Below are 13,818 nucleotides of genomic sequence, written 5' to 3'. Positions count from 1 at the left end.
TTGAAAAATTTGAGAAACTATTAAGAATCAGATATCTTGTATGAGTCTGGATAAGCTTTTGAATTCTTTGTTTCTGTCTGAAAAACATACACAAGCGCGGATAAAATGCCTCTTATAATTCTTTTTATTCATAATTAAGAAGAATAGAATAAACGATATTTAAAGAAATTGCATTAAAAAATCAATTTCTGAAGTATTCCTCATAGTAACTTTAGATTGGCTTCGTAAAACAACATTCTCAACGTTGATGAATGGAATAAAAAAAAATCCACGATTCCATCAGATGCTGATTCTTCGTTTTTCTCTACGAATGCACTTATAAATAAATTCGATGACTTCAACTGTAACTGAAACAAATTCACTGGGTGATCTGTCGTTCTTTAATGAGGTATTAAATATTATGATGACTTATATTATTGATCGCTAGATATCCCTTTATATGTATGGATTCAAATTACAAAATAAAAAATAATTTCCAGCCGCTTCCGCATTCTGTTGTCTTTGTTAGTCTTAAAAAAATCAACGAAAAAATATATCTTTATTTATTTCTTTATTTTTTTACAGAAGACATTTCCGGACACGATTTTATTGATCGGCTAGATTCATGGGAAAATCAATTATTTTTAAAGCAGGGTACACTGAATAGGACTCGTTCAGGACGTCTGTCTAAAGTAACTCTTTAAAAAAATGCTCCGTTCAAACAAAAGTTCACCTTTCGGATACAAATGTGTACAAATTCTCTTATCTATCCCCGTGCTGTATAATTGTCGCAACAGAAACTGCTTTCAGCGTAGTATCGAAATGTGAATACGAGGTTAGGGAAAAAAGAAAAAAAAGAGCAATTGTAACTTTCTCCGTTAATTGGAGAATATAACCGGTTGATCGAAATGTTTATTTGTTGTATTATTGTTTCCTGTCTCGGAACAAACACACCCAGCGCTTATTCTACTTGCGAGTCACAGATTTATAAAAGTAGGTCCTCATATCAGCCTGTATCAGGGTTGCAATATTTGGCGAGATTAACTGGGATTAAATGTATCTCCCGCCAGAATTTGGAGATTTCTTACAAGATTCCTACATATGAATAAATCAAACTAACAAATGGAAGAAAGTTACAATCTTAAAGAACTCTATAAAAATTTTTTGAGTCTTGAAATTTCTTGAGAGTTTTTTTGACATTTATAACCTTATTATAAATTCGCTTAAATCAAATAACATCATTAAAATTTCTTTATTGTCATTTTTAACTATATTTAAAAAATTACAACTTCCTTTCATTGCTATTAAACCTTTACAAGAGCATTTTTTTTCCTTCATTTCTGAAGAATTTTGACCCTTCTGTTGAAGAATTTCTGAAAAAAATGGTATTCAAAGAATTTACTTTTTTTCTATAATATCAGATTTGTCAAATGGAACACATCCATGCAAATGGAATCCATTCAACATAATTATTTCCATCATTCCTTATTGTAACATAAGCCAATGTGCGAATGATTAAATAAATTTGAACTACCTTCAATTTGTTGCATATAATTTGGTTTAATACAGCCTGGAGTGATTTTATAATGATTTGCAAAAATAACTGAATCTCAAAATTTGTTTTATTATGGATAAAAAATATGGAAAGTTACTACTATATAGATAAAAAAAGGGAATATTTTTAAAAATCTTATTTATCAGTTATTTGCAAGAAAGATCAATATAAAAATATTTTTGGGAAATCGTTTATGATATTTATACTTGTTATGACATAGAATTCATTTTTGCTGTTACTCTATATATTGACTTCTGCATATTTAAAATTCAGGAAAATGACTTTAAAGTTTTGAAAACTGAACGATTTAAATATATTCATTTTATATTAAATAAATCCAGTTTGTACAATATTCATTAAAAAAAACTCATATTTTAAAGCTCTATATAGTTTTAAAATGTTAAAGATGAATAATATATGAAATAATTCATTGATTTTACAACTACCTCTTTTACTCTTTCTCCGGAATGGCACATTTTAAACTTCCTTCTATTAGAACAAAAAATTATTAACACGTCAAATAATATTATTTTACGTATAAGTTATTTTATTTGTAATAAATTATTAAGAAAAAATCGTTCCACCAACTGCTCATATCGCAGGAGAGTTCGTCTCGAAATAGGTATAGATATTACTGCCTTCATTTAGTCAAATACATCGAACATTTTTGACTAGCATCGACCAGATTTAAGTTATTTTTTATATGACATGCTAGTTAAAAATATTATGTTACTTGCATTTATTACTTATTTATTAGGTGCCTTAATATTATGCTGTCTAAGTTTAGTATATATGTTTTGATGCAGCAACATTACGTTTACATTTCACTCAACAGTTTAAAACCAAAACCAAATAATTCACTCCTGCTGAACAGCCGCTTGTGATAGTAGAATAATAAGGCCTTTTCTTTTAGTCTTTCCGACTTATACTTCAAACTATTAGCTAAAGTCATAAATTTAAAATGCTAGAAATGGCATTGTCTTTCCAGCAAAAAAAAAAGTTTTTTTATCCATAAATATCACCTACAAAGTGATCGTTAGTGAAATCAATCTCGATTTTTTTTTCTTCCGGCTGATGATGTCTCTACATAGTTGTTCTGTTTTTTTATTATGGAACAATACATTTAAAAAAAATTCTGGCTGATGATGTCTCTAGATAATTCCGTTTTTCGCTATTGAATAATACTTCACATTAAAAATTATGAGAAGGAGTAAAAAAATATGAAATGATGGAATTTACGAAAAACGAAATTTAAGAAATAACTGAATTCTGAAAATAACCCTACTGCCCTATCCTTACCATTGATAGAATAGGATCAGCCTAGTTTTCAGGAGAATAAAAGAGCAGTTCTTTTCTACTTGAAATTGCGATTTTTTATCTTGATTTGGAAAAAAAAAACAATCAGATGGACGAGATAGAATTGAAAAGGAAAAGAAGTAATAAATTTTTCAGTTTTGTTTTCCAATTGCCATTTCCATTCAGAGGCATTTAGTTTCCTTATAATGAAAAGTCCGGAATAATTGGAATAATTTTGATTCTTAACATTTGGAAAAGAATTTTAAATAAAATTTCTCGTTTTTTCAGGATTTTTAAAAATTTATTTACTAAGAATTCCTATAGAAAATAATAATAGCTTCTTAAAAATTTTACTTAACAGAAATTTGACTTACAGATGACAATACACTCTGTAAATCTTTTTGTTTAATTTACTGATGAAAAGTAATTCAGAATTTCACATCCTTTATATGTCCAGAATATTAGCCCTACTCCTTCAATATCCAAAACTTCTGGAATGAAATTCAGAAAATCCGGTCATTTAACTCTCAGTTTATGAAAATGTTTTTTAATTACAATAGTATTTTTCTTTTTGTCAATATTTGATGAAAAATTAAATAACTCTGGGAAGAAAATTTTCTAAATGCGAACAAAACACAATGGCCAAATTGCTGCTGATTCATTAAGTTCCGGGTCATTAGCACAACAATCACTATGTCCATATAATTACTATCTATAAGATCTGTCACACATAAAAAACATTCGGTGGCTCTTAGGGTTTAACAGAAGGCTGGCTCTCTGATTTGGCGAGTTCTCGGGTCGCCTAAGTGAATGCAGCAACCTCTTAACGGCCAGTGCAACGGCTGAATAATCCCTTCATTGGCGATTCGTGATTTATTTTTTCCAAGGTCCGAATCGTTTTTCCCACGCTGCTTATTACAAACTCCTGAACCAGGATGAAAATCGCATTGTGGATTTCGGTAAGAATAATCTTAAATCTGCTTCATTATTATATGAAAGTTCGGCGGATGAGCAGTTGGCCTTGAAATTTTTATATAAATTGAGGGGACACAGCAGATTAAAGGACCTGTTTGAATATCATATTTTCACTAAAAAAATTGTTCATTCCAATTTCATATTTTTAAAAATGATTAGCTGTGTTTTAATTATGAAGAAAGAAAGAAATTCTTTTGAAGAAATCTCTATTCAAATTAATCTTATGTATAAACTATATTGCCCATTTTAGTGAATAATAACATTTTAATATCGTAATTCTTTTAAATGTGAATAATTAACTATGACAGATTAAGCGGTTCAGTCACTCAGACTTTTTCAATGTTTTCAGAAATGTTTTGTTTAAAAGAACCATTACTAATAAAATACTAATAACCATACTAATAAACAGTACTAATAAAATAATAACAAAATAATGATAAACTAATAAAACATCCAAGTATTTAATTAATTCATTTAGTTATCTTTAATAATAATCGTAATTTATGATTTTTTTCTTTTATGCTGTCTTTTTCGTTAATTATTAATATCTATATTTTAATTTTTATATTAAAAAATCGATGTTTTGAGAACTTTCTCAGACGTTTAGATAATCCAAGATATAAGTAAAAAAAAAATGGGAAATTTTAAATCAATCGACATGTTCACTGTGTGACTCTGTGTTCAATCTACCACAGCTGCACCGTAATAAACTTACTTACTATGGCAGTTACTTTCTTTCGAAATTTTTGAGTCTCTTTCAAAGTTTTCTCCAGTTCAATTCTTTCAATGTCGCTTTTCGAGTTCTTTTGTATTTTGTAAGAGTGAATAAAAGTTTGCCAAACTTTTATTCACTCTTATGTTATGATAAATATGTTTTCCTTACAGGTTTTCGGTTTTTAGTGAGCATATCAGCTTAATTAGCATATATATTTTCAAGACAGAAAATTTATTAACGCTCTGTTTATTTCCTTATTTATTCTGTTTATTCTAGACTCCCGAGGATTTAAGCAATACGAAGGAGATCTGGGAAATGGTTGCTTTCAAAATTTGACTGAACTTGCTCATTTTTAAGCGAATATTCTGAAATTCAGTACAAAAACTAAAAAATTATATTTTATTCAATGCTTTAAAAAAATTGCATTCAATTGTTGTAAATGAATTTAATTTATAATGCTTTCATTTCTGCAGTCAATCGCTTTTGGAAAATTGAATGTATTAGTTTCTCTCTTTTTTTAAATTTTAAATGGCTCATTTCATAAAATCGCAGCTTTAAAATAACGTGATAAATTCATAATAAAGCAATAAGGAACAAACACTAATATTTGTATTAGGGAAGGAATTATGGCAAAATTGCTATGGCAAAATTTCAGTATTTTATTTTATTTTATTTTTTCAAAATTTACTATTGAAAAATTGTTTGTGATACAGCACATTTAAATTGACTCCTTTCCATTAGCTAAGTACACTCAATTCAGCTGTAAATCAACGCATGTTCCTTTTCGATTCGTGCGATACGTTTAGAAATGATTTTCGCGCTTTAGAAATGATATACAAAACAATATATTATTCTCACAAAAATATGTTATAAAATTAGTTGAAATGTTTCTTAAAATAACTTTTTTTAAAATTTCAATATTATTCTTCGCTAGGAAAGTAATAATAATAAGTTAATTACTCATGTAACTAAAATTACTTGTTATTTTGAAGATATTTTGATTGTTAAGAAAATTTGAATGTTTTAATATTTTAGATTAATATATTTATTTAATATATTAATCTAATATCACAGGTAATGAAATACCGTACTTCTTATTTGACAATGCTGTAAACATGCTAAAATCTTCTCCAAATGAAAATCTTAATTATTTAACCAGAAATATATAGAAATGAAACATTGAAATGGTATAAACTTTTTATTGAATTTACTTAAATAGGTTTTCTAGTCCTAACACTTAAAACGACAAATCCTCTAAAAATGACTATAATCTTTATAAGATGCTCTTTATATTTAATTTCCTCATATGTTTGTTCTTTGCCATTAAATGTATTTACTATTTTCTTTCCACTCGCTATTTTTTTTTAATTTCATAATTTTTCTACGTGATAATTAAGTGTTCACTGAAAATAAATGTTTGAAAAATACTTTTATCGACGTATTAAAACAAAAGAAAAACGCTTTTATTATTGTACTAGCCGCCTTTACGACCAGCCGGTTCGTCAATCTTAATGCTCGTTAAAATTTTAATAATTAAATATTTTATGTAATTCCTACTTTAATAGCTTCTTCATCAAAATATTTTCAAATTTTGATAGTCATATAATTCACTCGTAATATTATAAAGGCCTGAAGCCATAGCGTAATATGTATCTCTCTAATTTTCTGTTAGCTCCCGCAGAATTTATGCTTTAAATTAAAATGAAAGTGGTTAAACTGCAATTAATATAAGAACATTTTTTCACTGAAACGAAGCATTTTTTTTTTAAATATGAGTACTGAAAACAGAGTTGCTGAGTATTTAAACCTTATGAGCACTAAAGAATATCTTTCTTAATTTATGTAATATCTTACGAAGTTTTCAACAAAATGTTTTCAAATTCATCATGAACAGATCAATTAATTAACAATGTTTAGTTTTAAATGCATCAAACTCTAAGAAAATAAACAGAATCGTTTGAAATAATCGTTCGGAAACATGTTAAGCCTTTAAAATCAAGTCCGTATCCGTTGAAAATAGAATTGCCAACATTTAGAACACAATGCGCATGCGTGAGTTTTCAACGCCAATTATAGTAACGGAAATGCTCGAACTTTCTACGCCAGTTGGGATAACGCTACGCAGATTAGAAATTTTTAATTTTCTTTATTCTGTTTTATTTTAATTCAAAAGTACTTCAGAATGAATCTGAAAGATCGATTAATTAACAATGTTTAATTTTAAATGCATCAAATGCTAAGAAAATAAACAGAATCGTTTGAAATAATCGGCCGATGTTATGTTAAGCCTATCCTCGTTAGCGTGGGGGGTGGGGAATCTGAAGCCTTACTCATTTGGCGGTGGGGAAATGAAAAGATTTTTGGCGGGAAAGTTAGTTTTTAATTAATAATTAAAATTCTAATTAAAAATTCAAAAAAGGGACCCGAGGTGCACATTCCCGACCTTTAAGGTATTCATGTGCCAAATTTGGTAGTTGCAGATAGAACGGTCTGGCCTGTAGAGCGCCAACACACACACACACATTGAGCTTTATTATAAGTATAGATTAAGAAAAAAAATCTGATTACCGAAAAGTAATTCCTGAAGTTTAAGATATTAATAAAAGTGCTTTGATTAATTTGTAATTGCCATTTGGTTTCTAATGTAATTATTTTTTTTATAGAGAGTCTGTTTTTATAGTTTTTCGTTTCTTTATCATAGTCATTGCGACTTTATTAGCTTTACTACGTTTCACGACTTTGCAATTTTTGTTTTGACTTCAATATTTTCTATAAATTTTTAATATACTTATAAAAAGAGTTTTTTAACGAATTTTTTTAATATTTATTAATTTCTAGTTTTTACTTTTCCAAATATTCACTAAAAATGGTGTCGATTTTCTTTCTTGAACTAACAGATTGCAAAAGCTGGATTTCTACTCGCATAAAAGCTTTATAATTATTTGAGCATTCATCTGGTTAAAGCCAGCTGTTGCAATGTCGTATGCAAACTGCGTTAGCAATTCAGGTGGGATAGGGATAATTAAAAAATTATAGTAATTTATTAAAACGTTCAGGGAGTGCTTTTTCTTATGGTATTTGTTTCATCTCTGTATTATTGCTACGTTTTGATTTTTTTAAAAAAATTATTTTTTCTTAACTTTAGAAGCTTAATAAAAGTCTGTTTGAATACTTCTTCATCTTTATTAATTTGAAAAAAAAAGGATTGTAATGCGGCGGATTTAGTTATAAGTCGAATGTACGCTAATGGCATCTGAAAAGCACATTTTTTTTACTTTTTCATATAAAAAAAGAAAATATTCAAACTCGAGATATTGAGAGTTTCCACTTTTAAGACCTCTTTGAATTCGAAGAAACCATTTGTCGTCTGAGACACTATAACTCGAAAACATAACAAGTTAGTGGTATGAAATTTATCATGTGGTCTTTACACAAAATTATATATTACTCAAGAATTTTGGTCGAAATATCACCAAGCAAATTCGAATATGGTAATTCGAAATCGAAGTAAGCTGAATATTCTATTTTATCGCCCGAACTTTTGACGTGCATCGATCGTGCGCCTCGCTCACTTCAAAGCAGCCGCCAAATCTTGAGGGTTCCAGGGCACGCAGGAGCGTAGAATTGAAATTGCCTGAATGCCTACTTTTTAAATTTGGTGTATCCTTTATGTTTGAAAAATTAGGAAACTGCTTCGAAACCTATTTAAGATTAACACACTATCAATATTTGTTACTTTCGAAAAGGGGATGCCTTTCTTTGAAGAAATAATCATCCTATAGAAGAACCTCATCTGTAATTTGTCATTCAAGTGCATTTTTGTTTTGTTTTCGGATGAATAGTTACAAGCTTAAGAAATTTTGATATTTATAAATGGATGAGAATTTATCAGTGTTATTCGCCCGATTACATCATTCATTTATTCTATCGAGTTAAAAAGCTCTCTTCCGGTTATGGTTACAATCAGCAACTAAGTAATTGAAGTAAAAAAAGATTTAAAGAAAAATTCCTTTGAAAAAGCAATTTCAGAGCATTCTGTTAACAAAATAATTCTGTCGAAACTGCGTGATGTGGAAAAATATCTCAACTTTAGAAGCGAATTCGAAATAAAATTTTAAATGTTTTTGGATCAATAAGATACATTTCACGTCCATTTCTCGAGTAAAAGTCGATTGTCAAGAGCAGTTGTTTACACTTAAACTCAGTGAGTATATTCTCTGCTCGATTTTCTTGTATGTTGACACAATACGTGTCGTTGCACAGAGAATGAAATTCAGAATTTATTTTGTACCTCTTTCCTTTGACTGATTGCTCTCGAATTTTGGTATGTTGAATTTCGTTTGTCTGTTTGGGTCCTTCTCTTCGCATCACATGTTATTTTGGTCAAGTTGGTTATATAGAGAGAAACCCGCAGAACACATTTTACACATCTAATGAATTGCGTTTTGAGCTACCTCATCAACACACACGTTGGCAGACTGACTCCAAACTGCCAACGTGTCTTTTGAAATATCCCTTCTTTTGATGATATGCGAAATGTCTTGTTTAATTGATCGCATTGACAAGCTCGCTTACGGATGGTTAGAGGCAGATGAATTTCGTAAAAACATTTCTAGGAATACATAATTTTGGAAAACCAAATTTCATCTTTCTAGCTTTTTGTAGTTTTATTTTATTCTGTTTTAAAACATAATTCTATAAACAGTTTCTTTGGAGGTTTGAGATAAGGAATTGCACCAAAATCTGAGGGCAAAGTTTTTTGATAATTTCTCTCTGTGCATACAAGAAGTCAAATAGAAGAACCTGAATTATTTGCGTTCGTCCTCTTCTGGGATTAAGTGTTCTTTTCCTATCGCAAGGTATGTATACATATGTTGGCAGCAATTTCCAACATGGGGAATCGCTACAAAAAATAATCTTTTGCTTTTGAAAGCTTAAGCATCTACAACTTTACTTTGGATAAGGCTATAATTTCATATTTTTGAAAGATTTTCATTTTATCACTTCATAATAATGAGCACTTGCATGATGAATGAGTTTGTGATACATCAAAAGTTTGTGCAGTAATGAGCTATACTTATGCATCTAATTGGGAAGAAGAAGTGAGGAGAGGGGTTGAAATGAAATTCGAATCATTTACTGAATAAATGGATCGTTGGCTTTATATTTTTAATTACTTATCGAGCATACATTGCATTTTTTATCAATCCTTGTTCATGTGGCCTCAATATTTTGTATCTTTCTCGCTGGTAGAAATTTTTAGCCTAACCCTTGCCATTTCCAGTAGACACATTATATGATAAAGTTTACTAATTGCAATGCTTCCTAGCATAAACTCATCAAATGTAGCTATCCTCAAAAATCCTTAACTCTACAAAAAAAAAAAAAAAAATCCTGTAAATAAACATTCTGTTTCCCTTACTTAATTGCTTTCTTCCCTTTTTTTTCTTACTGGCTTCTTAAATATCGTTCGTGTTGCGAACTTTTCACTTCCACGGTTGCGAAACTGTACCAGTATGTACTAACCTAACTAATGTTTGCCACAAGTTAGAAGGAAGCATTAGAACAGCTTAGCAGAAAGTAATGATTGTCCCAAAACAGTGACAGAAAACAGAATATGCAAAACAGCGATATCAAGCAAATGATGCTTTCAATAGCCAGCCATTTTGGACCTATAAAATAATGTTGCTTTACTGCACTTTTAAAGCTTTAGCTGAAGAAGCACCGCAAATAGCCTCAGAAAATGTGTATGCATGTTCATAGGCGCTCAATAAGCCAATATTTGATTTAGAATTGTAGAGAATATATTTTGATGTGTAAGAATATTCACCTTGAGGAGAATCTTTAGGAAATTTTAATTAAAAAAACAGATTTAAGCGTTAAAATTTTAAAAAATATTAATTTTTTTACCTTGTAGTTGTTTACAGAGTTTTGGTAATTTTTTTAAAGATATCTTTTTCAGCTATTCATTCGCAGTTGCATTGAAAGTCCTAGTTTCATTAAATATTTCATTTCTTCAATTACGAAAGCTATAGGAGAAGAATTCTGTTTATTTTAAATTACCCCTCCGTTTATTCTAAATTCCGTTTTACCCAATTACAAGTTGTAAGTGGAGTTCGAACACCGCGAAACATAATGCGAGCATCATCATGCTTCAATAGCCCTGAGATGTTGCACACCGTCGAAACACAATAAGCAGACTCGGAGCAACGCCGCTAAACTGGAACGGCTTTCGTAGCTCAACAATTGTTATTCAGAAACACGTTGTTGAAATAATCGAAGCTATGTATAGGAAAATAATTAGAAATAAAATACAACCCATATTTCCTGCAAAACAGCTGGTCGCCAAAAGCGGCTATTTTGAGATATATATATATATATATATATATATATATATATATATATATATATATATATATATATATATATATATATATATATATATTAAATTCGTCGATAACTATTGAAAAGTAATTTATTGATATACTCACAATAACCCTGGTAAATTTTGGGTAGAAATAAATGACCAAAAGTTTGGATATTAGTACTAGTAATGATTTTTCACTTATGTTTTAGGTTTAGCAATTGGGCAATAATTGATAAAAAATGAAATAAAACATTTGAAATATAAATTAAAAGATTTTATTTCGATAAAATTAAAAGCTTATGTATTTTGGATAAAAATGCTAAAAGTTTGTACCCATTTCTTAGAAATCATCGAAATCAAAGGTTCCTACAATTTTCACTTTTAAGAAATACGTTAATTCATGCGGCGAATAAAAATTTAATTCTTTATAAAAACATTTAACGTATTCTTAAATACGTTGAGTGGCATGTTTTTTAAATCCGAGCAATTTAGACTAACCATCGTTTTCGTGTATGCACCAATGACAAAATGTTAGAGAATCGGATGACGACTAGTTTTCGTTGATGCCTACGGCAAGAAACGAAATTCATTAGTGCAAAATAAAAACTGGACATGGAAGCAATCTATTATTTAATACTGCAGATTTTAACAGTCAATTTTATGATAGAAAATAATGTATAATGAATTTATATATAAGCTGTAATACATTTATATAATATAAACATACATAGTAAAAAAAAAAAAATTACCTACTTTGTGACTGTATTGTATAAAGAATAGTGTCTTTTTTTCTATTAAGGGCATCAAGAAATATTTTTTCATCAAAATAAATTTTTATTGCTGGTATTTAACACCTTGGCAGTTAAAAATGTTTTTATTACTTGCTCTTTTCATTTTAGTGCTCCGAAATCTTAAAATTAAATCGATATTTTCCAAAAAATAAATAAATGGATTATTACTAACTACCATGACATTAACCTGCATGCTTTTATGATTAATTTATGCTTTTTAACTTACACTTTTTGCTTAGTTGTTTATTGTTTGTAATTGTCATTTGTGATTGTACTTAGTATTTCTGTACTTATTATAGGTTTGTCTTCCGTTTGTGTGTAGTGGCATTGAAGCACAGTTAAATTACGTGAATCCTCAACAAATCAAATATGATGATGAGGTGCCAACTTACGACGAAGTTCCTTACAAATCTAGTTTAAGCAAAGAGCCTTTATCAAATCAGTATGAAAATTCCCGTGAAGCAATTAGCAGAGCTGCAGGCTCGCCTTACCCCCAGCCGGAACACTTTCATGAAACTGGGTCAGTTCTTTCTAACGATCCCGATGAATTTGCTCATCAAACTCCTTCACAGAATCATCCTCAAGTATCCTATAGACAGCCTGAATCACGCAAAAATTATCCTTCGCAAGATCACGCGTCTCGTCCCAAAGATCTTCTGCCAGGTCATCATAGACTGTCACATGCTTCTATAATCTATCCTCAAGTTGCTGCAGGGGAGAGTCAACAACCAAATGTTCCACAACTGTCTTTAACTTATCCTAAATCAGCAGAGCCAGAATACCCAGCACCACACCACCTTGCAAACCAGGAATCCACTCCTGACTACAAGCGACCGGAAGGCTCTCAACCTTCTAATTCTCGAGTGGTTCGAGATCCGAGACTGCCTCTATATTTCACGATGTACGAGAAACGCATTGTCCAAGATCCAGTTGACAAGTACGGCAAGGGCCCCTGGAGATACCTGACTTACGGGCATGGCATCACGTATGGCAGCAAAGAACCGGGGAAAGTCTTCGAAAGAGGCTACGGGTACATCCGAGCTCTCGGCCGAGACCACTGCAAACTCCCTGAAAACAAATGTCCCAGAAAAGACGATGACAAACCTTTCGAATATGAAGGAAGAAAGGAACCTTATTTTGGATACCGTCCACATTAATGCCAAAGCTTTACTTTTCTTACACGAACTGTTGATTTTTGTTTGTTTTGTTGGAGTAAAATTAAACTAGTGACAAAGGGAAATCTTTTAGCATGATACATGATATTGTATTTAGAACTATCAAATTTGGAAAGGCTTTCACAAGATTTTGATTCTATTTTTTCAATTAAAAATTAGTCAACATTTTAACATTTTTTTTCTCAATAATTTTGGAGAATATTTCTTATAAAAATAATTTTAGCTTCATTTCTGGGTTAAAAAATATTAACTTTTTAATGATACTAATTTTATTTGCATGCAATCTTTTTCATTAGTTTCAATAAAATTTTCAAAATTAGCTTTGAACACTATTTATAATAATACATAAATTCATGGAACAAAATTCAGGTAAATTTCTTTATTCCACCGAATCTTTCATTAATACGTATTTTGTCACAATTATAAATATGACAAACTTTTCATTTTTTTTTAAATTACCATGGAAATTACAATTAAGAGTTAACTTCAAAAATAAGCAATAATGAAATTTTTAAAAAGTGTTAAGCTTGCTGCGTTTCCCCATAGTATAATCTGTTCACATTCATTACATTTCCCTTAATTGTGTATTGTAAAATTCCCTACGCACAAAATGGTTTACATCGACATAACATATGCAGACGAATTGAGTTAATGCATTATCATTCTAAGGCTTATAGGATCAGTTCAGAAGAGGTTCTTACTTCCTTTAATTCAATCCTTAACGATAAGGGTTTTTAAGCAAAAAGTATCGTCTAAAAATTATCTTAAGTCCATATTTTCACAAATGATTTAGTTCCCCTCAAGTTTTAAAACAAGGATTTTTAAAATTCAGTAAATAATAAGATAATCCACTGTAAAGTAAAAAAAAAAAAAAAACTGATAATTTAGCATTTAAAATTTCATCTTAACTAATTATTTATGCAATTTTTTGAAACTGTGGCACATATATTTTATCTGCGAAATGT

The 13,818-nt window shown here is 29.7% G+C and overlaps 1 protein-coding gene across 1 annotated transcript; it reads left to right on the top strand.

Annotated features, from left to right (window-relative positions):
- Positions 1 to 3,652: 3,652 nt before the first annotated feature.
- LOC129963849 (uncharacterized) lies at positions 3,653 to 13,120 on the top strand. Its single transcript, XM_056078425.1, has 2 exons — positions 3,653 to 3,789; positions 11,978 to 13,120. The coding sequence occupies exons 1-2, from the start codon at positions 3,766 to 3,768 to the stop codon at positions 12,833 to 12,835; spliced, it is 882 nt and encodes a 293-aa protein (XP_055934400.1). The 5' UTR covers positions 3,653 to 3,765; the 3' UTR covers positions 12,836 to 13,120.
- The last annotated feature ends 698 nt before the right edge of the window (positions 13,121 to 13,818 follow it).

The sequence above is a fragment of the Argiope bruennichi genome, chromosome 3 (genome assembly GCF_947563725.1).
Source record: "Argiope bruennichi chromosome 3, qqArgBrue1.1, whole genome shotgun sequence".
NCBI lineage: Eukaryota > Metazoa > Arthropoda > Arachnida > Araneae > Araneidae > Argiope > Argiope bruennichi.
The sequence above is the reverse complement of the archived record's forward strand: the minus strand, read 5'-3'. Positions and strand labels throughout refer to the sequence as shown.